Genomic DNA, 27,977 nt, shown 5'->3' on the forward strand with positions numbered 1-27,977 from the left:
ATTGGTCAGAAAGAGACTGACTCTATTAGAATCGTTACTCTTAGCGAAGAAGGATACAGTCAAGTTGAACGCGCTGAACGTTTTAACGTCCCTCAGTCAATCATCATTTTAATAGTGTTAACACGTTTTTCTGTTACTGGAAGTAACTCAAGGTGACCCGGTCAAGACCGTAGAAGGATTACAACTCCTAATCAAGACCAATTTTTGATACTTCGTACACTGAGACAAAGGTTTGTTACTTCTCTAAAAAATGAATTTTTGGATCGTTATAACTTTAGAATCAGCCAAACTTCGATAAGGGGGAGACTTGTCGAAAACGACCTATGCCCTAGAAGGGCACCCACTGACTCATTATTGACCAGAGACCATAGAAGGTAAATATTGCATTTTGCTCGTGAACATGTTGTTTGGAATAATGACGTTTGGGGAAGAATATTGTTCACCGATGAATCCAAGCACTGTCTTTTTTCTGATGATACGCGGAACAGAGTGTACAGAAGGGCTGGGGAACGCTACGCACAGTGTAACACCGTAGGAAGTGTACAGTATGGTGGCGGCTCGGTAATGGTGTGGGGCGGGAATAATTTGGAGGCTCGAGTTAGTTAGAATAGATCGCGGCGGCTTATATAGATAGATATTTATTCAAAAATGAATAACCATTTTCAATATTTAGATATTTATTCATTTAAATAGGTTACTCTAATATACTATCAATGTAGAGAATAGATATTACAAATAATTTACAAAATCGAATATAATTAAGCAACATCAAATGAAATTGAAACAAACTTTAAATAAATTTTACAACCATACAATATAATACCATACAATACCCACCCATAAAATTAACGTAATAAAGTATTACATCACTTGTTTCTAATATACAGCTTAAGTTTGGTTTTAAAAGATTTTAGTGACATCGTATTTTTTAATTCACCCGGTAGAGCGTTAAACTCATTAAAACCCCTGAATACTAATGAGTTCATCGTCATTCTATAATTTGTTTTTGCTATGTAAATATTCCCCATATTTCTTGTAGAATAATAATGCACATTTTTATTTTACACTATAAACTGCTTAAGGGGGTATTAGTACGCTATGGTCAAAATAGGTGGCCAATTTTTAAACTAACGTTTAACAGTTCTTTGAATAGATGGCAGCACGTACATATATTTTATTATTAAATTTAGTTCTCTGAACGACACCGCATTGATGCCATGTATTGCAACTTAGGCTCGGCACATCTCGATCTTAATCGTACTTTGTATTTACAGACGACAGTTGTTAATCCTTTCTTTACCTGCCTAGGGTAAATTCTCATTAATAGATACTAAACGTTCATTCATTTGGATATAGTTTATTATTTAATATTGTATTATACGGCAATTCGTAATTCTTTACCTGCTCAAAATGATTTATTTCAAACTAAAGAAATTTGCAATTATTTGAAATACAAGTAAGTGCCTATCTAAATGACCAAAAAAGAATTATGCTAATTCTCAGAATGAAGATCGAGTATAAAATTAGTATTTTTAATAAATGTAAAATACGTAAGTCAATTGAAAAACAGAGTCACTACAATAACTTTTTTCATATTGAATGTTTTTTCAACAGGGAAAGTTCTTTCCTCGGAAAATTTCACATTTTCATTTCATTTCTCATTTCAACATGCGAGGCAGAATAATAATTAGCCTAATGAACCACTTACTTAAAACATTTTTAAAAGTAATATACTGCAGAATACCTATATAAAAAATGCGAAGAACAAGTATCACGGACAAAGATTTGATTCCGCAATGCCTTGCCCTTAGGCACCCGAGAGGCTCTATTGACTGTCTAAATGCTATATATTTGTTTTATCGACTACAAAAAGGCATTTGATAGAGTACAACATGATAAGCTGCACATACTCATAAATTATCTTGGAGGAAACTGGATTAGATGATAGATCTAAACAACATTAGATATGCCGACGACGCAGTAGTTTTTGCAGATAGCCTAGATGATTTGCAAAGAATAATGTCGCGCATATAAGACATAAGTAGTGAACATGGAATTTCAATACGAAAAAAAAAAGAAAGTAATGGTAGTCATTAAGAGCGAAATATATTACATACACGGCTTTTGGTTAACCAACAACCAATTGACAGAGTGGACAGCTACACATACCTTGGTACCTACATAAACAGTCAATGAGACCACTCTAGTGAAATAAAACAACGCATAGGAAAAGCGAGATCAGCGTTCATAATGATGAAGTCTCGTTTCAGAAGTCACATTTACCACTTGTTAACAAAATTTCTATTATCAGATCCTATGTATTTTCTAGATTATTATACTGAGTAGAAGCCTGGACTCTTTCCGAAACTTCTTTAAGAAAACTCAAGGCATTCAAGATGTGGTATTACAGTCGCATTTTAAGAATTTCGTGGATGGGTCGTGTGACTAATGTTGAGGTCTTACGTAGAATGGGCAAGGAATGCGAGATTATTAACACACATTATTATCAAAGAGCGCAAAGTAGAATATCTTGGCCATGTTATGAGGAATGAATAGAGATTGCCGCTACTCATTCTTCAGGGCAAGGTATTGGGAAGAGAGGACCAGGGAGAAGAAGAATATATCTGAGAAACTGGTACAATACCTACATCGACAAACAGACTATTCCGAATAGCAGCATGCAAAGTTAGGATAGCCATGCTGATCGCCAACATTCGGAACGAATAAGCACCGTGAGAAGAAGAATATCTCATTTTAAATTCTTCTTCTTCATGTGCCTCGTCCGTTGCGGACATTGGCACGTTAGTCCAAACCATTGGCGTAAGTTTTGAAGCCATGAGTGTCTTCTTCTTCTGGGTCCACGTTTGTTCTCTATTTTACTCTGTATTGTCAGTGGCAGTATACGATATTTATCATGTCTCATAATATGATCGAGGTATTCAGGTTTCCGTTTCTATTGTGAAACAGATTTCTCATTTTTGTTTTCTCCTCAGCGCAATACCTCTACGTTGGTAGTGTGAGTCGTCCAGGACATTTTGAGGATAAGTCGGTACACCCACATTTCGAATACCTCTAGCCTTTTCGATAATGTTTCCGTTATTGTCCAGGTCTCTGCTCCATACAACAAGACTGGAAATACATAGCATTTTAGCAGCCGTATTTTTAGTGGGACAGATATGTCGCAATGATTGAATATATTTCTCATGTTAAATGTAGCTCTGGCCTTTTCAATTCTACATCGTATTTCGGTTGTTTGATCCCATTTCTAGTTGACGACTGTTCCAAGGTATACATATACTTCTACGTGTTGAATTGGTTTTTTATTTTCAATTGTCTGGCAGGTTTTTGAGTTTTGCTCACCAGTGTCCATTTTTGTTTTATTTATGTTGATGGTTAAAATCTCTTTTTTCACTCGCTCTTTGTAGGTACCCGGGTATGACAGGCCTGTCGATACTGCTAGCAACCACAACTGTATCGTCTGCATATCGGTTTATCTAATTATTACTCCAGTAAATTTCAATATTTCTTTTCACTTACGGAAATATTTGACATAAATTAATCAATGATTATACAATATTGTTTTGTCTACAATTTTTTTATTAGGATAATGCCTCAACAAATACTAATGGCCATTGGCATGTGTAATGTGTGTAAAAATGTCGACGTCATCGTCTTTACAAAGAGACGCTAATTGTATCCGAACAATGCATTATTTGCGGCCCTATAAAAATTAAATTTGCCAGAAAGTGAATAAAACTGAAATTGTTTTTAGATCCGCCCCACATAACATACTAGAGCTTACTTATGTTATTTATGTATTATGTCAAAACTAGTATAATCCCCCAGTAAAGACTTTGAGTCATTTTGAACCTCGTTTAACTTTCAACCATTCGTATAACGTCACGGTTTCAAGCATAAAACATGTATATTTGTATTGTTAAGACACTGTGACGTTATACAATCATGATTGAAAGTGAAAGTCAAACAAGGTCCAAAATGCGTACTGGGAGGGGGTGGGGCCACTTTTCTAAACAAAACCGCATGATTCATCGTATTTCCGTGGTTACAAAACTCGTTTTCAATTGTTTGTAGATTTTCTTAAAATCCGGCAAACGCGCATCTGTCTCCATTTAATACATCACTGCTGCCATCTACTAAATGACACGTGAACTCATCTTCTCATCTATTAAGTGACAGCGGAACTAATTTATCACTAGAAAAATGCCAACTTATTGCTGTAATTTCAACAAAATCCCCAGATTGCAGCTTTTAACTAAAATTTTTACTTTTAGGTACAGTTAATTTAAAAATTATGGCAGTATGGACAATGAAATTTTGTTTAAAATAAAGCTTTTTGCATAGTTAATCGTTTCTGGTAGTTATTTTCCACCCAAGTTCAAAAATTATTATGCAAAACTAATTTTTATAGCAAGTTACTAAGTAAGTTATGACATGGACTCCTTTAAGTACAGTTATAAAAAATATACTGCTTTCTTTGGAAATTTTAACTAGATACTATTAAAATAGAAAGTCTACAGTTTACGTACATACCTCTAAGTTGAAGATTGGTTTTGAAATAGTGACGGTAACTGTACCTAAAAACTATATAAATTTTAACATTGTGTCATACCACCTTAAAGTAATCTGGAGCTACATTATTAAGTATTTTATAAACCAAAATCATTGTATAATAATACAGTTTCTCTTCAATTGTGAACCAACTTAAAACCTGTAGCATATATGATACAGGTGTAAGTCGATTTGTTTTCAATATAATTCTCATGCCACGATTCTGTAGTTTTTGTAGTTGATTGAGTTTATTTAAATTAAACATATACAATATAGTTGCGCAGTACTCAAAATGTGGCTGAATAATTGAACTAAAAACTGTAATCTTAGCTTGAGTCTATATATTTTGTGATATTCGGCTAAAAAAATATAGTTTTTTCGTTATTTTCCGGACAATATAATCAAAATGATGATCAAAATTCAAACAACTATCAATTTGAAACCCCAAATATTTAACACATCTTACAATACCAATCTTTTCATTTTTTACTTGTAGCAGAATGTTATCGGTATTTAATTGACTATATTTGTGTTTTGTTGTAAAGATCATTGCTTTAGTTTTGGAAATATTTAATTTTAATTTATTTGATGCCAAGTATTTAGCCATTTTTTTTAATGTATTATTCATTTTTTGAATCGCTACTTCAAGGTTAGTTTCACTACAAGCTACAAAAGTATCATCCGCAAAAAGATTAATAAATTCACTTTCTACATACATACCAAATTAGAATGAGTTTTCCTTGTCCAAAATAGTCCAAAAGTCCAAAAATATAGGTATATGAAAACTATTTAAAAAGGCAGTATAACTATTAACTAACTTTGTTTCTTTTCCCACAAATTTCAAAACGCAACAACCATAAATAATCAAACTAGTACAGGTGTGCCACAGCCGCCATATTGAATAATTTTTGACATGTCATTTGAACATCCAATCAGAACAAAGTTATAATGCGCATGCGCCGGGATATATAGGCTACATATAGGTATATGTCATTTAGGTACAATATAAATAAGAGAGGCCCCAATACGCTGCCTTGTGGTACCCCAACATTGATATAATGTTCAGAGGATAATGCCGCATCAAAACGTACTATCTGCTTCCTATCACTAAGATAATCACTTAGCCATTTGTGTACTTTACCTACAAACCCATAATTTTGTAGTTTTGTTAGGAGTATTTGGCGATCAATGGTTTCAAAGGCTCTTTTAAAATCAAGAAAAACACCTACTACGTTTCGGTTTTTATCAATATCGTTTTTTTAAGTTTACAGAGAGTCAATTGTAAAGCTGACTCACATAAATGTTTCTGTCGAAAACCGGACTGATTATTTATTAAAATTGAATTGAATTACACAGGTATATTACAGACATTTTAGAAGAGCATGCCGTGCCATTTACACCATTTATTACACAAACCATACATACTCATAGACGTTTCACGACCATGTTAATCTTTCGGATCGAATTAACGCCATCTCTTGATTGGAATCGGAACTAAATTGACAAATTTTAGAGTATGTATGGTTTGTGAAATTTTATAGTTACGTGGGAATTTCAAATTATAAATTTTGCGGGAGTTTTGATGAAATTTCGCAGGAAATTAAAACAACAGAAAGACAATTCAATGTTTGATTCAATATTTTACTGAAAACTTCAAATATTCCAATTTTTTTTCAAAATGCTGAACACTACTGCCATGTGTCACGTGAAAGCACTGATGTGTAATATTGAGTTGAATGAAAATTTTTGAAAGAATCTTGTAGGATGATTGTTTAGATAAATATTACCTTATAATCTTTTACAAACTTCCAAAAATATATAGGCCAGAAATGTTGATGACACACTTGTCTATTGGAATAAACTGTTTCAGGATCGATTATATTGTTTTTTTAAATGTGGAGAACCACAACACGGGATGATCACTGTAAACTAAAAATTCTATTCATAAAAACGGAGAGGAGGTTAATACAATTGATTAAAATTGTGATTAAATCTAATTAAAAACTTAACACCACTATAATAAAATAATTAAGCCACAAACTGTAATATAAATAGTAAATAACAAATTAATTTAATTGTCAACTGTCAGTTGTTAAATATGACAAGAGAATTTACTGACAGGGACATCTCTGGATTGGAATGGTAACTAATTTGCTGTCTTGACCTTGATAATTTACGTGAAACGTCTAGAGTATGTATGGTTTGTGATTTATTAGGGATGATTTCATGCTTACTCAAGATAATGTCAGGCCACCCATGGCAATAATTGTGCAACAATATCGTCAGGAGGTTGAGATTTCTACCATTGATTGGCCTGTGAGAAGTCCTGACCTCAACCCAATAGAACAGGTTTGGGACATCGTAGGGAGACTACTATGACAACTACCTAATGCACCAAACACATTCGATCAACTGTTTTTTTGATTAGTTGAAATTTGGGATTAAATTTATCGAAAAATAGGAAAGGTAATCCTCAGTATGAGAGATCGTTAACAAGCAGTAATAAATGACACAGGAGGCAATACACTCGGTACTAGATTAATTTCATTGAACTTTAAAAATTTAATTCCGTCATTTATTTATGATCTTAATTTGTTTAAATTAGATGTTTACATTTATAGTGTTAGATTGTTTATTTCGATACATTTTTTGTAAAAAAAGAAATGATTTTTATTTAAGGTGTTCTAAAAGCAACCTTAAAGCGCAAAAGAACAAACAAAAATGTTTTTATTACGACTGAAATTATAATTTTAAAATATGCGTTAATTTTGGCGCGCAGTGTATTTCTAGGCAGGATACACTATGAACAAGTTCAAAATCATTTTAGCTCTTCGGCCATTGAAATAGTGGTTGTTCTTTGTATGTTATAGGAAACATTTAATTAGAAACATGATTGACCTATTATTGGGGTCACAGTATAAATTTATAAATGGAGATACAATACAGCCCCAAAATAAACAGTACTGAAACATAGGTGTCTCTTTGCTTGCTGTCATACCCAAATTAACTAGTATAGATCTGTCAAGAAATCATTTAAGAAAACATGTAATTAGTGAGGACTCTTGAATCTTCATCACTAAGTCCATGATGGCCTTTATTGTATTTAGACCCCTTCTAAAACCAAACGGACTATTTGTAAACAAATTTTTGGATTCAAAATACTTAACAATCATTGCTATTGCTGCCATACATTTCTCAAATACCTTTGATAATCATGCCTATTCTGTAACTCATTTCGATGATAGAAGTAAGAAATGTCGAAAAGTCGAATAGAAATAGTCAAAATCGGTATTCCATGACTCCCTCTGAATCTCTACAATCGGAATAGTGAATATAAATGACTTCGATAGCATTTACCCTGTTAAGCTGATTATAAGAAGGGGTGATATTGACCTATCAGAATCTGAAAATAGGAGACTATAACATCGAAAGCGTAAAATTTTTTACATATCTAGGTTCACTAGTTACCGCAGATAACAATGTCAGCGAAGAAGTTAAGAGAAGAATACATATTGCTAATAAAACATATAATGGACTAATTAAACATCTAAGATCTAACAACATCACGAGAAAAACCAAATGGAAAATATACAAAACCCTGATAAAACCGGTCCTTATATATGGATCAGAGACATGGACACTGTTGAAAAGCGATGAGAACTTATTAGGTATGTTTGAACGAAAAATCCTCAGACACATATACACACACCGGCAAAATTAGCCGAACACCTTAAAAATGGGACATGTTTGATGTCACGAATTTCCTAAACTACTGTTCCGATTTGAGTGATTCTTTTACTATGATATAGCCTTTTTGTTTAAGAATATCGTAGTAGTAATATTGTTGCTAGACAGGTAAATACCACTTTATACCGGGTGTACCAATAATACTGTGTTTTTTTCTTAAAGTTTGGAACACCCTGTAGAATATTCTAGCATATGTAGAATATCAACATTAATACTTGGTTGTAGACTGAGGCTTTCTTAACATTTTTCTTTCTGATTCATTTACTTACGTGAGATAATAAAAAAGTTATGTGCGTTAACAATTATCCATGTTTTTCATCAATAAATCCTCATAGTAGGGGGGGAAAGTATACTAAATTTGCAGTTACTCGAGCGTTATGGGGACCTATTGGATTGTGAAGAGTATGTGCTAAAATCAGAAAAAGGTTAAGTTAAGTTTTCCATAAAGTGGGGGACTTTTCATTTTTTAATTTAATTTTCCATTTGAAACAATCATTTTTCTCCGACTATAGCGCTATAGTTTGAAAAAATCTGTCGAATAAAAGTTGTTACGTAAAGAATCCAAATCTGCAATAAAAATTGGGTGCTCCTATTTAAGATTTTAAATTAAATCCCCCACCCCACCTCCGTGGGGGCTCGTGACATCCCACAGAGAAGGGTTGGGGGATAAATTAAAAATTTTAAATACGAACCCTGCGATATTTTGCGAAATGAACATCAGATCGTAAAACTGCAAAATACACCTTTTCAATATTTTTCAAAAATCTACCGAATGGCACCACACAAGAGCTCCACGGAGGTAGGGTTTAAATCTTAAATAGGAGCCCCCAATTTTTATTGCAGATTTGGATCCTTGACGTAAAAATAAGCAAATTTTATTTGCAATATTTTGTCTAATTATGAATAGAGGTCGCTATAATCGGAAAAAACGATTGGTGGAAAGGGAAAATTAAATTAAAAAATGGAGAGTCCCACACTTTATGGAAAACTTAACTTATTTTTTTTTGGATTTAGAACCTACTCTTACACAATCCAATAGGTCCCCATAACGCTCGTGTAACTGCAAATTTAGCATACTTTCCTCCCCTACTATGAGGATTTATTGATAAAAAACATGGCTAGTTGTTAAAGCACAGAACTTGTTTATTTTCCAACGTAAGCAAATGAATTAAAAAAGAAAATGTTAAGAAAACCCATGTCTACAATCGAGTCTTAATTTTAATATTTTACATATGCTCGAGTATTCCACAGGGTCTTCCGAACTTTAAGAAAAAAACACAGTATGATTGTAACATCCGGTATAAAATGGCATTTTCCTGTCCAGCAACAATATTATTACATCGATATTCTTAACTAATAAGACTATAACACACCAAAAAAATCACTCAAATCGGACAACAGGTTTAGGAAATTCGAGACACCAAACATGTCCCATTTTTAAGGTGTTCGGCTAATTTTGCCGGTGTGTGTATAAGGGGGTGAAAGAAAATGACGTATGGCACAGAAGATATAATTTTGAATTATACGCAGCATACAACGAACCCGACGTCATAACATCCATAAAGATCGGACGTCTGCGCTGGATGGGCCATGTTGAACGGATGTTGGAGACCGAAACACCAAAACATATAATGAGGCAAACACCAGTAGGAAGAAGGTCAAAGGGAAGACCCAAACTTAGATACATGGAACAAGATCTGAAAACACTTGAGATTACCCACTGGAAGAACAAAGCAAGGAACAGAACAGAATGGCGGAAAATCCTAGAACAAGCCAGGACCCAAAAAGAGTTTTTGAGCTACTGATGATGATGATGATGATATTGACCTATAATTGGATGGGTCATCATTGTCAGCCTTCTTATATATTGGTACCACCCTACCACCACTGCTTTTTTGAGGAGATCAGGAAATATGCTTTCTTTAAAACAGTGATTTATAAGCGTTGTTTCACTCTTTTTATTACATCAACAGAGAATCCGAAGTAGTCTCTACTTTTCTTGTTCACCATACAGAGGTCGACATGTGTTAAAATTGATGCCCATATTGATTAATGTATTTATTGCAACGTTCGCAATCAAGAGGCAGGTCCGGCGAAGTATGTCAAGCTGTCCGCGAAGATTTTCAAATTATTCTTCAACTGCAGTTCGGAGGTCGGGAAGGGTGCGTAGTCCTCTTGTAAAAACGCGGTTCTTGAGAAGGCCCCACAGGAAGAAATCACAGGGTGTCAGCTCACATGACCGTGTGGGCCACTCGACGATTCCTCGTCTGCCTATCCATTCTCCAAAATGAACATAAGGTACTCCCGCACAAATGTCACGTAGCTCGATGCCCACGTACTATCATGACACCCACACAACTGTCTGAAGCACGAACATGCTTCGTTTTAATTTTGTTCGACAGCTTTGCCAGACTTATTTATGGGCGTTGCCGGACTTATGCCGATTTTTAGAGAGCGTTGCCTGACTTGTGCCGATCCCCGTATTAGTTAAAATATCTCTGATTTCAACGAGAGGAAAATACTTCCCGGGACATAGTGACGTCAAAATCTAAGGTATTGATGGAGGGTTGAATCTGTGTCTGCAAGTTACAAGCAACATTAGTGAAGAAATCATTAAATTCGTTAGGTGAAATTTTTGTTTCCAACTTACTCTTAAGGGGAACGGAGCAAAATGCAAAATTTTGACGCATGTCAAAATTTTCAATGTGTTTTAAATGTATTAATTTTTTTCGAATCCTGAGAAAACTAATAAAGATTTTTGAAAAATTTAAACGCCGAATGAAAGATGAGATTATTACCGGGGGCCGAAAGTCCCTGGAAAGTTCTATAATGCTTATTTTAATAAGTTACAGGGGTGAAAATAAAAGAGAAAATTTAGTGTGATTTTTAATTGCAAATATTTCATTCAAAAGAACCTTTTTATTTATTCTAAGGGATTTTCGGCCCTCGGTTATAAAGTAGTCTTTCATTATGCGTTTAAATTTTTCAAAAATACTTATTAGTTTTCTTAGGATTCGAAAAAAATTAACACATTTAAAACACATTGAAAATTTTTACATGCGTCAAAATTTTGCATTTTGCTCCGTTCCCCTTAAAGTTGTTTCGGTGTTCATTGATAATATCCTACATACACTTTGGATTTGATGCAGTTGAAATAAGGTTATCATTGGCCCTTTGTTTAGCAGATTTTATTGCTAATTTGTAATGTTTTTTGTGATTTGTTAATAGATTTTTCTGAGCCAGTGTAGGAAACACATCATATGGCTCCTTTATCAAGTGCAGAGTTTCCCCCACGGACTTCAAATCATCGTAGAAACAGTTTGGTCGACCAGTTGAACAAGTTTGGACCATAGTCGACTTTGATCTCTACATTTTTGTAAGATTTTTCAGGAAAAGAGTGTAAGAAAGCCTCACTTAATCCATTATGAAATGCAAAGAATTTAGCTTCAGCAGGCAAGTCAGAATCTTTTAGAAACTCCCACTGACACCTTCGACATATGAGAAAAAAAACATTTACCCTTTTGTGTAATTGGTCTAACACCTTATGTTATACACCGGGGTGTATCTAATGACTATTTTATTTTTAGGTTAGATATCCAGATCGTATAACACTAATTCGGGGAAATCACGAGTCTCGCCAAATCACCCAAGTATATGGATTTTATGATGAATGCCTGCGGAAATATGGTTCCATCACTGTTTGGAGATACTGCACTGAAATTTTCGACTACCTATCATTGTCTGCCATCATTGACGGTAAAATATTTTGTGTTCATGGAGGACTTTCACCTTCCATTCAAACCCTAGACCAAATTAGAGTAATTGATAGAAAACAGGAAGTTCCACATGATGGGCCTATGTGTGACTTGTTGTGGAGTGATCCAGAAGGTAAGAATTGAAGGAGTTGTAAATTTTATGGTATGCCAAGTTTTTGTTCTAGCTTTTGTAGCTTATTTAGATTAGTGGCAAGCTCAGCCGGGCGTAGGTCCTATGCTGTTCCAAGGATCGAAGGGTGGTTAATCAATAAAATTCCAAAAATAACTTCACATAGTCGTTTATTAATACCGGTAGAATAAATCAGAGGAACCAAATTGTTCAGTAGTACGTAGTACTGTCACTGATGTTGGACTTCAAGAGGGCTACTTATCTGCCTTGATTCCGGCGAGGATTCTCGTGGCCGAGGGAGATCTAGATCTCTCCTTCTTTGCTCCGGCGATTCGTTGGCTTGCAAATGTTAGAAGCCACGAATGGTGTAACCAGAAGATTAGTTCTGATAAAGTTTTATTTTTAATATTGTTAGTACTTATTAAAAGTAAAACGTTCGTTCGTCTTTAGCAGATGCCGCCACGGCATCCAGTTATATTGAGGTAAGTATGGCAACAGCGATGACAATAATTACAATTGTCAGTAATTGATTAGCATGGTTAACTTCAAAATTGACAATTATAAAAAATATACATTCCAGATTATATGCACGCTGTGGGAGCACGCCAAATAGAATTCTATTTTAGTGACGCCACGTTGCCTAGCAACCGTCGATTCTCCCATTATGAAATGAATTCTATTTTATGACGTCAGCAAAATAGAATTCTATTTGGCCTGCTCTGGGCCCTGAGCTTCGCTGATGTCGCTAACTAGCGGATTACTAATGCGACTTCCGCCGGAAATTTTTAAATTTACAGCGCAATTTAAATTTACTAATACAGCGCAAAAAAGTAATTAAATTGTAATCGATTTTTTAAAGATTTTGCTAATCATTTTTACGTTCTATAGGGCTTTTCATCGATTGTTAATTGTTTCGAGTTTCCGTCATATGTTGTATAATATGTGTATAATATTAACGTACACGGAATATACGACATATGACAGAAGCTCGAAACAAATGACTGTGAATGAAAAGCCCTATTGATGAAATATTAGTTTCTTACTTCGGATACTTTCACAATTATCGTGTAGATGGCACTTAGATGAAGGGATTAATTTATAATTACATATTACGACATATTAAAAAAACTTAAATTCGGTATTTAAAACGTAAGTATATTTAAGGTAAAAATATATATATATATATGCTTCTTTTCATGAGCATTTTTCAGTGCGTCACAAATGATAGAAAAAAAGGTAAGTCCGTGATAATATACATTTTAGTGATATGATATTTTAGTTAAATGTAACAGTTGTCACAGTTTATTTGCAATTTGGCATAAAATCAAATCAATTGTGTTTATTGCATTTATAAAATGGTATTTTATTTGATTTGTTTAGTCTTATAAATTGAACATATTATATTCGTAGATATATTATATAATTCGTAAATATTTTTTTTGATTATAGCGCCATCTATTGCAAACTAGAATAAATGTTATAAATGTCACCGACGAAATGTAATCACAGACGTGCGTTTTTTTCTGTCACATGCAATTTAATGCGTTAGAAAGAAATCGAAAAACTGTGACGCACTGAAAGATCCTCATGAGAAAAAGCATAGAGTCCTTTTCATGAGCATTTTTCAGTGCGTCATAAATAATAATAATAATTTATTCAACAATAATAGGTACAATCTTTTTAGATATTTACAGCTAAAGTGAATAAATTAACCCGAAGGTCTCCGAGAGGTGTGGATACACCTGTTTCGGTAAATATGATATAAAATAATAAATAATAACATATTAACGTAAATAACATAAATAACATAAATAGCAACATAATACAATATAATATAATACAATAAATAGATAGGTACGTTTTTTTAATTGTAAATATACAGTTATGTTTTAGTAAATATGATACGTAGAATAAATAATATAATGAAAACAATAAAATAAATACTTAGTTTAACAATAAAGCACGAATAATTAATTTTTTTTAAAATAATTATCTATGGCTCAATTAGTTAGTAATATTTTTGAAGAATGGTGTATATACGCATGTTTTATTAAATATGATAAAAATAATAAGCAAAATAAGTCAGTTTAAAACAATATAAAATTTGAAATATAGGTATAAAAATTGGTAGTGATTCTAGAGTTTCATTTATTTTTTTGTTTTTAATGTATGTAAATTTAAGCTACTATAATGATGTCACAAAAATTTCTTGTTTGTTCCATCAGAAATGATTTTAACTTATTTTTAAATAGAAGAACATTCTTAGTATTTTTGATATCACTGGGGATATGATTATATATTTTTGGGGCTAGAAATAGAAAACTTCTTTGACAGAAGGACTTTGTCATTTTCGGAATCATATAAAGGTGTTTGCCTCTTGTATCATGCTCATGTGATGGTAAATTGTTGTCTGTTTTCATGGTGTGATATTTTAAAGACACAAAGAAAGTATAACTGTTTCAAGTCAGATATATTACTATCCTTATATAATCTATCTGTAGAGTAGGTGTATGGTTTAGACATAATAATTTTCAGAAATCTTCTCTGTATGATTTCCAGTGGGAGAATGTGTGTTTTTAGGGCGCTTCCCCAAGCCAGTATACCATAACGGAGATGACTTTCTACTAGTCCGTAATATAGTGTGCGAAGGTATATATTAGGTATGTGTTTTTTAATATGTTTAAATTTATACAGGATAAACTGTAGCTTTTTAATGATATATTTAATGTGAAAGTCCCATTTTAGATGTGTATGTATAAAAACTCCTAGATATTTAACATTTGTTACGGGTTTAATATAAAAATTTTGTTTATTATGTGATATTTGAAGGGGCTTGAAAAGATCAGTGGTCAAGTTAAATATTGGTAGATAAACAGTTTTCTTAAAATTGATTGTTAGTATTTTGTAGTCAAACCATTCTTTTATTAGTTGTAGATCACATTCCGCTTTTGTTTTTAATTCATACCAATTCTCAGCATCATAAATAATGAAAATTGATAAAATTTCTAAATGATAGAAAAAAAGGTAAGTCCGTGATAATACACATTTATGACATTTATTCTAACATGACATTTTAGTTAAATCTGACAGTTGTCACATTTTATTTGCAATTTGGCATAAAAACAAATCGATTTTGTTTATTGCATTTATAAAATGGTATTTTCTTTGATTTGTATTATAGTCTTATAAATTGTACAGATTATATTCGTAGATATATTATATAATTCGTAAATAATTTTTTCTTCGATTATAGCGCCATATATCGACAACTAGAAGAACTAGAATAAATGTTATAAATGTCTGTAATGGGTCGCGGACGTTTCCCCAACTGTCATCAATACGACTAACTTCACGCGTAACTTTGATACGAGAATTTAATAAAAAAATATGCATTGAAATGCAGATCCCGTAATTCGTTAAGCGTGATAAAGTGAGTACAACGACATACATATTTGTTCCATTGTAATTACAGCTTCAATTTACCGTACACTTCTCGTAGACTCTGCCGATAATGTAGAGTCGTGTTGGGGAAAAGTCGCGCGCCCGTCTGTAATCACAGACGTGCCTTTTTCTGTCACATACAATTTAATGCGTTAGAAAGAAATCGAATAACTGTGACGCACTGAAAAATGCTCATTAAAAGAACTTTACCACAGCTTTGACCAACTAATATTTTTTCCTATTAATATTTTTAATTCCAGTGTTTTAAATTAATCTCTTTGGCATTTATGTCAAATTTTCTGAAAAAGATCACTGCCTTGTTACTACTGGCGCTAACGAACTTTTAAATATCCCCTCTACGTACGAGCTCACAGCTCATTGGCGATACACATAAACGTCAAAACATGAGAATTAGCTGAATATTTTTGAACTGAGGGAATGGAAAAACTTTTTTTAATTTTGAAATTAGTGTAAATAAAGAATATTTTAAAAAGTAAAGTAAAATTATTAACTTATCATAATATTTGTTTTTGATTTATTTATGAACAGCCTTGCTTCCAAACTCACTCATTCTATTTGTTCTGACAGCACTATTGCACCAGAAACCCGCTCTGGAACAGAAGCTTAACAAAACGCAGAGTTAAAAAAATTGTGCGATTATGAATATCAATCAAATAGCCTCTATTTTTTTAAATTCAATTTGTAGACTAGAGTTTTTAACTGTTACTGGCGTAACAACACTAATAACTTAGAACAACGTATAGTTTTCTAACTTTAATTTTGATGGGGCGAATGTAGCTGAAATTAGAAGAATCATAATTGTTTACGCGGAAGCAAAAACTAGATACTAAAAGTTAAAATGTCTGCTTCCTTGACGTCAGCAGTGTCATCGAGACGAGAGAGCACAGTTGCCAAAGTAGGTGGAGACCAATAAACTAAAGAATAAGAAGAAGAGAGCGCAGTTGCCATACTTACCTTAATGTATACGCTCTGAGCTTCGCTGGTGGCGCTCCTAGCGGATTACTAATTCAGCTTTCACCGGTAATTTTTAAATTTATTATTTAATTGTTATCGCTTAATATTTACAACGCAAAAAAGTAATTAAATTGTAATCGATTTTTTTTTAAATTTTGCTAATCATTTTGACGTTTTATTGATAAAATATGAATTTCTTACTTCAGATACTTTCACAATTATCGTGTAGATGGCGCTAAGACTAATATATTAATTTATAATTAAATATTACGGAACATTAAAAAAACTTAAATTCGGTATTTAAAACCATTGATTAATAAGTACATAGATACCTCACCTTTAGGTAAAACCGAATTCAGTGTTAAACTCCGCCCACTTTCACCTCTTTGCCCCTCAAGTCTAAGTACTAACTGGCTGGACGGTGGCGACATTTATTGAAATTTTTGCCAAGATTGAAAAATAAATTTGAGTCGCTTGGCTGGCGTAATAGACAACGATATAAGGGTAGTATTCAGCATTTTAACAAATAATTTTAACGCGATTGTAATCTCTATTTTGGAATTCGATTTTAATTCAGATAAAACGCTAAAAATTGATTAATAAAAATAGTGAAGAGGTTTCTTAAAAATTATTTAATTATTAATACACTACAAAAAAACAACAAAATAGAAAATACATAATAAAATTAGCAGTGATAATTCACATGTAAATTATTTTTTGCAATTTGTAAAAGAATGATATTTTCAGAACTAATGCGAAATAAACTATTTGAAGTTGATATACAGAATTTCTTTCCAGATCTAACCCATTCACCCCAGGTAAAATATTGCAAAACCTCCGAATTTTAAAGAATCCATTGGATTGGCATGAAATTTGGTATACATATATACTGATAAAATGACAGGGAATTTCCAACATATAAATAGTTGAGGGCCATCTGTCTAGGAACAATAGGTAAAAGCTGATAAACGGACAGGATTAGAAAGTTTAAAACATCACTAATTAAATCATATTTCAAAACAAAGTAAATAAGTATATTTGAATGTTAATTCTTTTCAAACTAAGATAGTAAAATTAAAATTTTAGGAAAAAAAGATATTTATTATTTCTTGTTCTCAAGAAGTACTTTCATTATTGACAATATCGAAACATTTTATTATTAAAAGTCGAGAACAATTAAAAACCACGTTCATGTTTATATGAAAGTACTTTAAAAATGAAGGTATATTACTCTTGAGAAGAATTAATATTTTTGAACAAACTTGGTATACGACTCATAATATTTGACATCTGATTCTTTCATTTTGAGTTTTAGGACGTGCAAGTTTTTATCAATAATACATTTTTCCCTAAACTGAATAAAAAAGTTTCCATATGATTCCAATGTTTTAAGACATACTGATATTGTTTTCCTGATATTATAAAATACTTGTTAATATCTACTGTATATATAAAGTAAAGCTAATAGTGTAGTTTAACATTCAGTTGAGTCCACGATTATTTACCCGTGCGTCATTAATACCTGACGAGATAAAACACATACTTTTGATCTAGCATCATTCTCTTCCACGCATGAAACTAAAGACAAACCAGCTACCGCCTGTTATTAAGTAAAAACACATGTTTTTTATGAATGCACTAGACTAACTCTATTGCGCACAATAGAGAAAAAATTTTCTAGAGGATTTTGGTTCAGAAAAGATGTTAAAAGATATGACACATTATATTATTTTTGAAGTTCCTCCCACAAACATAAAACTGAGAAAATGGTCCACTGAAAGCCGTGTAGACAGTGAATATTATTTCTCTCTTTTTGATTTTCAAAAACTTTAATTTTTTTAAAATATTCTAAACCTGCTTTTAAGTTTTCAGTTGACTTGCTTAAAGTTGACATTGGCTTTCTGTTTGGATTACTATCACTACAATATTTGCTGTTAAGACCATCAAAAATATTATTTATAATTTTCAAAAATTCGGCAGTAAGAGAAGCCGTTTTGGTGTGTAAATGCCCTACAGACATTGCTGTTGATATTGCTGAGGCAATTGAGTTGGAAAAAATTTGTGCTGCTAATTTTACACACATTTTTTGAAAATTATTAGGGTTTATATGAACGTTTGTCATTTTCACCATGCATCGTGCTCTCACACTGGTTCTATCGATGTTGTATGTGTATTCAATATCTTGCCACGATATTTGTTTATAATCGGCAAAAAACGTCAACTTTTTGTTAAGAAAATTATCTCTTAGACTTTTTAATAAGTGGGCTGTATCGAACACAGTTAAAATCCTCTGATTTCCTATTTCTATTGCAGGCTGATCCTTACATGCGCCTAACATCGAGATTTTTGGTATCTCTAACAATTTTGTAAGTTATTTTGAAAAAAAGCGTATTTTTCAAAATTTAAATTTTTAAAAATTTTACTTTACAGATCATATAAACACAACATAAGTAAAATAATTTTTGGAGCGGTGACGATTAATTTCATTTAAGTTGCTAATTAGGGGGTGGTCCTCCCGATTTTTTTTTGCAAAAACACAAGGGACCAACTTTATTTTGAGCGTAACTTGCTTAAATTTAATGTTAGAAACTTTTTGTAAAAACAAAAATAAAGCTTTTTTTAAACACTTTAAAAAAGTTATAATGGGTTTCCCCAAAAAGTGCTTAATTTTTTGGATATTTCTCGTCGAAATATTCTATTTGAAATTTGGTGAATATGAATATATTTTTCATTGGCTATAACTCTGGTTCTACGAGATCCAGAGACCTAACACGTACAACATTTTTTTTTTTACTTTTTTATAGGCTATATTTTTGCTAAGAACGTTTTTTTTCGACAAAATACTTATAGGTCTGGATCCCGCGTATGAAAAAAAAGTTGATTAATAGCAAGCTGAAAATTTGTTAATAGCTTAAGGGTGTCGAGTCGGACAAACTTTGATATATGGAAACACTGGAACAGGGGCTGTTTTAATTGTGGAACAGCTTAAAAATTTGGAACGGTCAGACCACGAAAACGGCACATTTATTTTGTCCGACAGAACAGACTTAAACTCTCCGAACAGAGATTAAACTCTCATGCAAAAATCAGACTGCTATTTATCACCTGTCATAATTCTCTAATAGAACTAATAGAATAATAAAGCTCTATAGAACAAAAGTTACTTAAAATTAGTCAGTTTACCCATTTCCGGACTTATTTTGGACATATATTTTTTCACCCAAAAGAGGGGGTGAAAGTCACCCCCAGGGAAAAAGCACACATCGGCACAATATCACTTTTTCTCTTTGACATGTAAGCTATATGTATGCCAAATTTCATGTCAATCCAAGCGGTTCTTTAAAATTTAGACCAAAAACCGTGAAAGGATGGACTATACGTCTTTCAGGGGAAATTTAAAGAAAGATATATTATTATTTGTTCCATCGTTTCTTTCAAAACATCCCGCGTAAACACACTTATGCGTTACAGAGGCCATTTTATCTAAAATGTGAGTCCTTTTTTTTAATTTTGCTATAACTTGTCACAACACTTGTCACACATAATACACCTATAGGGTAAGTTCGGCCCTGACACTACTCCTACCTCCTACGGTTTTCGAGTAGCGCCATCTAGTTGTTGATACGTCTTTCGGTTACCAAGAGGTGAGCTATCTAGAGGAATATTTATAATCAATGTTAAAACGTAAGTATATTTAAGGTAAAAATATATACCACAGCTTTGATCAACTAATATTTTTTATAATTAACGTTTTTAATTTTAATTTTAAATTAATCACTTTGACATTTATGTCAAATTTCCGGTAAACGTTTACAGACTTACCACTACTGGAGCTCGCCAATTTGTAAATATCCCCTCTACGTACGAGCTCACAGCGTGTATTACCTATGTACAGCTGAACGATTTACGTTTTGTATGTGCTCTCTGAAGAGACTCTAAGAAGAGTCGAAACTAGTTAGAGCACTTTTGGCGATCTCTGAACTAACTATAGTAAGACGGCTCTTGTTTCGATTCACAACGAAATGATTATTTATTATTTTTATTAGTTCTGCTCCTATTCTGAGTATTGGGAACTTTGTTGGAATTTTATCGTGCTGGACAGGCGGGAAGTGAGATGCAGCCTGATAGATCTTCTTCGGCATTGTTAGCTCCGGCAATTCGTTGGTTTGCAAATTTTAGAAGCCACGAATGGTGTAACCAGAAGATTAGTTCTGATAAAGTTTTATTTTTAACGTTGTTAATATTATAAGTAAACCTTTCGTTCGTGAAAAATAATTGTTTTTATAATACTTTTTTTATATTGTGTCCTATAAATAATAAAAAAGAATGTGTGTGTACTTTGTACGCACGTAAGAAGTTATACTTATAACAGATTGAAACACACACAAACACATTGAAAAATGCCACAAATGATTTCTGAACAATAATTGTTGGAAAATTTTTAACTAAATACGTATTTTCTTTAAAATAATTATATAATAATATACTTACAATCATAAAATGTATAAAAAAATAAAAAAAGAAAAGTTTGTATTGGGGATTGAACCCACGTACATTGTGTTCAAATTCCAGCACCTTTAGATATCGGCTACGGGGACATATGCATCTAACTGGAAGATAGAGCAACTGAACAACAGTTCCGAATTTAATCACATTAGTTTGATGTCTACGGAATTCAAATATTACAGCACAACAAAACAGAGCAAGAAAACAATATTAGATGAATATTTTTAGAAATTTTGTTGGTTATGTAGGTTTATTTTACATACATACTAGGTAGGCTTATTTTACATTTTCCAAATAGGTTATGTAATTTTTTATTGCGATACTGAAACATTTACAATTATTATTACGTACCTGTTGCTCTTAAAAACCATTTAAAAAGTCACTACAATTATTATAAACTTTTTTGTTTCTGTCCTCACAACAATAAAACTAATATGGTATACAACATTTGTTTACCTCCATATTGAACAATTATTATTGACAGATTATTTCAACACCCAATCAGAGCCCGTATAACTTAATACCATACTGTCGGTGTGCGCATGCGCGCAGATTAATAATAAATAATCACCCCCAATCGCGTCTAAAGAAGTATAACTTCAAAAAAGTGGTATTATAAAAAGTTCTTTTTTATAAAAGTATAATTATTTCTTTTTAAAAGCAATATTTCTTTTTTCATAGATACCCAAGGATGGGGAGTTTCTCCACGAGGAGCAGGATATTTATTTGGATCTGATGTAGTAGCCCAATTCAATGCTGCCAATGACATAGACATGATATGTCGCGCCCATCAATTAGTAATGGAAGGATACAAATGGCATTTTAATGAGACTGTTTTAACTGTTTGGTCAGCTCCGAATTATTGTTACAGGTAAAAATTATCTTGCAAAACAAAATTTTTTTGCACGGATCTGTTGTGTTTTCTTTCAATGAGAACATGGTCCATTTGGTTTCTTGTTTTCCCATCAGGAGAGATCCAGGTTATTACATTTTATGATTAAATTGTGTATTATACTTACTATCGTAAGGTTCCATTGAAAATTGTTAATGTTATTTTTACTGGGAAATAAGCCACAGTTTTACTAAAAAAATAATTTTATTAACGTTTCGACGTCCAAATCGGATGCCGTTGTCAAAATACAAAAAATATTAATGAATTAAACAAAAATGTTGTTGCTAAGTAAAAAATTCTTCTAATAATTTATTTAATCTGACTCATTTATATCGGCAATTAAAACATATATTATACATTCTAAAGTAGAAGACTTAATGATATTGCCAATATTTATGAGCTGCGTTCTTGGGACGACTTTACTGAAAGATAGTTCATTCGATTACATGAAATCAACCCCAACTCAAGAATATCCGTCACAAAAAAATCATAGCATGTGATCTGTCTTTAAAAAGACAACCGCATGCAACGGTAACAGTAAAATTTTCGCGTTAGAGATTCGATAGTAAATCACGAGGAAAAAACCAGGAAAAAAACCTCGTGATACTATCCCGACATTGTAAGTATTAGGTCTTACTTTAGTTTACTGTCAAAACTAATACCAAATTCTGATCTTAATATGTACGTTATTTAAAATTATAAATAATATTAATAATACATATACTTCGTCTAATTTACTAACCGTTGCACGTCATCCGCGTCATAGCCTGTGACGTCGCATGATACCAACACGAAATATTTTGGCGGTAGGTGTGTTCTTTTTTAGAATCACATTGCCGAGTACACTTGAATTACAGCCACTAGACAAATTTTATTATATACGCGTAGAAATAATATTTGAAGATTTCTATTAATGTTAACCTAAAGAAATACACAATAATATGTTTCATTTAATTTGTATAAATTTGTATAAAGCGTTTTATGAAGAACATTTGTTCGGAACACACTGTAACTGTAATCGAACGAAGGAGACATTTTAGAATAAATTGGTAACATTTATTTGACAGTTGCGGTGATGACACTTCATATTTGTTTATATTCTTTATTATAAGTATCTGTTTTATTATATTTACTGTTTTTATTATTTACTTTACAAAAAGATCCTCTACTATAAAAATATAAATGTCACCTAATTTTATCACGACTTGGAATAATCGAGGTATCTGACAACTTTTTTAGTTGTTATTGTAGACATATACAAAGAAATCTACTGGCTTAATGCCAAGAGTTTGGAGCCGTTTTTTAATTATTAACAGCAATCTTAAAAGATTATAACTTAATTCTTGTTCTCTATTTTTTAAGTTTTTACTTATTTACATTAAATATTAATTTGTTTTGTTGTATAATCCACGTTTACAATGATTATGTGATCTATTTGATTTAAAATGGATTCAGGATTTTTTTATACTTTGGAAACTATGTCAAATTAGATCTCTGGCGTAGATAATGACGTGCAACGGTAAGTAAATTAGACGGACTGTAGATATATAAATAATACTAAAATATAAAACATGTACTAACTCGATATGTTATTGATTTACTAATCGTGGTATTTTCTTTCTATTGACTTCCTCTTTTAATATGGGTAACCACATCCTACTGCATTCTACTGAGGAATTTGCGACACAATTGGTTTCATTTAGCATAATTAGAGCCACTTCTTTGATTTTTATCTTTTTACTATCTGTTTCTTTCAGGACTTTACTTGAATCTCTCCACTGAACTCATGACTAAATAAATCAGTTGCCATAAAATCATTGGAATGTAAACAACTCAATTTGCATCCCACGTGTTGGGAAATTCAATACCTTACCTAAGGGCATTATCCTTGTTGCCATGTATCCATCCTAAGGCATTTTATTTAAATATGCATTAACGCATCCATATTACATTTAAAGGGTTTTCACCCGAATATTTCTTTGGTGGTTCAGCTAACATCCAATCTGTCTAACACTGATGATGATTTTTTTTATAAAATCGAAAACGTTTTCTTGTGATGTAGCCCTTTAAGGGATTTTAATAAAAAGGTTATACCTTTTACAAAGGATTTTTTCCATTTTTTGTATATAATTATATTTTGTTATTTTTTAGATGTGGTAACGTGGCCGCCATTTTAGAACTGAACGAACACCTACAAAGAGATTTCACAATTTTCGAAGCAGCCCCACAGGAAACCAGGGGAATACCTTCAAAGAAACCCCAAGCAGATTACTTTTTGTAAAACTAGTATTACTCTTTTAAGGTCCATTCATTGTTGTTTATTTTCGATTTACCATCTACATGAATGTTATATATTTCGTAAACTAAGTTAGTCTATCTGTATCCTTTAGTTTTAAGTTTATTTTTCATATGGATGAAAAAACGCAGTACAAGAAACTCGTGTTTAAGTTGTTACTTTTGTGGCTCGATGTAAAAAGATTAGACAATGTTTTAATTATTATCAGATTCTTTTAATACGTAATTTTAGGAATCTGTTCAGTTATGGCATCTAAATTTGGATTTGTGTATTATCAGAAAATTACCAAAAGATTCGGAAAAATGGTCTTTATTAGTCGCCTCCGATGTATGGTCGCCTCCGTTAGGTAAATTATTCCGATTAGTTTTTTCCACATACTTACTCAAAAAGAGTTCCTTATAATAAATCCACAGAGTACCAGGCGGTACCGCGGTCGGAAAATTGTTTAAACAATTTTTTTAAACAAATTCAAAAAATGAATTTTTACTTTCTACAATTTTTTTTTAGATTCTTTGGGCCTTCTTCTAATGGCGCTACAACCCTTTGTGAGTCTTGGCCTGCGTAACGATGTTCTTCCATTCTGCCCTGTCGGATACTTTCCTTCGCCACTGCCTGATGTTCATGGTTTTAAGATCCCCATCTACGTCGTCTATCCATTTTTACGGGCCTTCCTGTTGTTCCTTTTCCTTGGGGTTTCCATCGCTGGATTACTTTTACAGCTCGATTATCTGGAATTCTTTCTAGGTGACAAAGCCAGTTTAGTCTTTGTGACTTTACAAATCTAACAATATCTGCGGTCTGCATTAGCTCATCCAGCTCGTGGTTCATTTTAATTCTCCACGAACCATCGCTGCATTGGACTGGTCCTTGAGCTGATCTTCCTTAGTATTTTGTGCTCAAAAATTCAGCTGATTTCCATCAGTGGTAGAGAGGGTCTACGTTTCAAATCCATATGTGACCACTAGTCTAATTACTGTTTTGTAGATTCTAGGCTTACACTCACGATTCAGTAACTTACTTTTCATTAAGTCTTTGTATGCATAAAAGCACTTAGTACCGCTAAGAATCCGTGCTTGTATATACAGGGTGTTAGTAAATAAGTATGAAACATTTTAAGGGCTAATTCTACATGAAAAAATAATGCCGCTTTGCTCTATAAACATATGTCTGCAAATGCTTCGTTTGCGAGATACGGGGTGTTGAAATTTTTATTTCAAACTGCGAATTTATTTATTGCTCTAAGACCAGTTGAGCTATGAAAATAGAATTTGGTGAGTTTTAGGAGGTAGTTATTGCGCATTCTTTGTCATACAATTAAGAATTTTGTATTCATCATTGGGTAATAGTCTGAATTTTTTTAAAGAAAAAAATAGTACTCCACTGAGATATTTCAAATTAAAAATTATATTTAAATTCCAAGTTTAATTTTTGATAAAAAACCTTTCTTGCCTTTTTTTTTCATATGATGCACCGTTTTTATGCAGAAAAATAAAAGATCTTGGCGAGTATTTTACATTTCTTAATACATCATCAAGAACTATCCAATATAATAATACTAAACTAGAACAATAACAGAAAATATTACTAATAAGATTTCAACTAGGTGCAAAACTACAAAAAATGTTTACAATGATCTCCTTTACAGGTAACAGAAGAATTTTATATTCATCATTGGCGCGCGTACGGGTAATGGTCTGAATTTTTTGAAGAAAAAAATAGTACGCCACTGAGATATGTCAAACTAAAAATCATTTTTGAATTCCTCGTTCAATTTACGACAAAAAATCTTTCTTACCTTTTTTTATACGAGGCGCCTTTTTTATACAAAAAATAAAACATCTTAAGGTGATACAGTAGCGATCAACAGGTAGCCAAAACGCTTTCCAAGATTGGAGTATCTTTTCGAGATATTTGGCACACGTATTCGTAATATAATAAAGAATGGCGGTACAGAGCCCAATTTGAAAAATATATTAATATGTGGAAATTACTCTGTAATTAAATACAATATTAAAAAAACGAGCCTGTACCGCCATTAAGAAGAACAAAAAAATACACTTTCTTCAAATAAACTTTTTTATCCGATGCCTAGATTTTGTGTCATTTTGGAACTACTAATGAAATAAAAAATTTTAGTAGTTCCAAAATGACACAAAATCTAGGCATCGGATAAAAAAGTTTATTTGAAGGAAGTGTATTTTTTTGTTCTTCTTAATGGCGGTACAGGCTCGTTTTTTTAATGTTATATTTAATTACAGAGTAATTTCCACATATTAATATATTTTTCAAATTGGGCTCTGTACCGCCATTCTTTATTAAATTACGAATACGTGTGCCAAATATTCAAATTATTAAAAAATATATTCAAAATTACAGCCGCAATCTTGGAACGCGTTTTGGCTACCTGTTGATCGCTACTGTTTCCTCTTAACGCTTACAAAGTATTTGAGGTAGTTTCCATATGCATAGAAACTTAGTTCAAATACTTTGTAAACGTTAAGATGTTTTATTTTTTTTTACATAAAAACGGCGCCGCATATGAAAAAAAGGTAAGAAAGATTTTTTGTCGTAAATTGAACCAGCAATTCAAAAATTTTTAATTTGACATATCTCAGTGGCGTACTATTTTTCTCTTAAAAAAATTCAGACAATTACACGTACGCGCGCTAATGATGAATATAAAATTCTTCTATAACCTCTAAAGGAGGTCATTTTTAACATTTGTTGTAGCTCTGCACCTAGTTAAAATCTTATTAGTAATATTTTCTGTTATTGTTCCAGTTTAGTATTATTATATTAGATATTTTTTCTTGATATTGTATTAAAAAAATGAAAAATACGCGTCAAGATGTTTTATTTTTCTGCATAAAAACGGCAAGAAAGGTTTTTAATCATAAATTAGACGTGGAATTTAAACATAATTTTTAATTCGAAATATCTCAGTGGCGTACTATTTTTTTCTTTAAAAAAATTCAGACCAATACCCGTAGGCGCGCCAATGATGAATACAAAATTCTTAATTGTATGTCAAAAAATGCGTAATAACTACCTCCTAAAACTCACCAAATACCATTTTCATAGCTCAACTGGTCTTAGAGCAATAAATAAATTGGCAGTTTGAAATAAAAATTTCAACACCCCGTATCTCGAAAACTAAGCTTTTGCGGACATATGTTTATAGAGCAAACAGGCATAAATTTTTCATGTAGAATTAGTCCTTAAAATTTTTCATACTTATTTACTAACACCCTGTATAACTGGTGTTGTTGTCATATATTATTGAACTTATATAGAAACTTAAATAGAAAACTACTAAAGAGTAAAATATTGACCAAACAAACAAAAATGAATATATACACAACAATGATAAGACCAATAACGATGTTGTTCTGAAGCTATTTTCTTGTGGCATTTTTACAATTTTAACTATTTATAATGGGAAATAAGCCACAATATTATTAATAAAAATCATTTTTTAATAATATTGTGGCTTATTTCCCATTATAAATAGTTAAAACAATAACGATGTATGCTGCAGAAACGATGACTATGACAAAAAAAGAAGAGAAATTAAGGATAAATGAACGCAAGACAATAAGGACAATACTGGGTCCAGTGAGAATCGAAGAACGAATTTTAGTAGAATTACATGGTGCAGATATAGTA

The 27,977-nt window shown here is 32.1% G+C and overlaps 1 protein-coding gene across 1 annotated transcript in view; it reads left to right on the top strand.

Annotated features, from left to right (window-relative positions):
* The window catches only part of LOC126882264 (serine/threonine-protein phosphatase 4 catalytic subunit B), a 34,695-nt gene extending 6,749 nt beyond the window's left edge, over positions 1-27,946 (top strand). The window contains exons 5-7 of the mRNA XM_050647101.1: positions 11,904-12,204; positions 21,805-21,994; positions 24,167-27,946. Coding sequence (XP_050503058.1) covers positions 11,904-12,204; positions 21,805-21,994; positions 24,167-24,296 — 621 coding nt within the window. The 3' untranslated portion in view covers positions 24,297-27,946. The remainder of the gene's footprint in view (positions 1-11,903; positions 12,205-21,804; positions 21,995-24,166) is intronic.
* The last annotated feature ends 31 nt before the right edge of the window (positions 27,947-27,977 follow it).

Source organism: Diabrotica virgifera, chromosome 3, assembly GCF_917563875.1.
Source record: "Diabrotica virgifera virgifera chromosome 3, PGI_DIABVI_V3a".
Lineage (NCBI taxonomy): Eukaryota > Metazoa > Arthropoda > Insecta > Coleoptera > Chrysomelidae > Diabrotica > Diabrotica virgifera.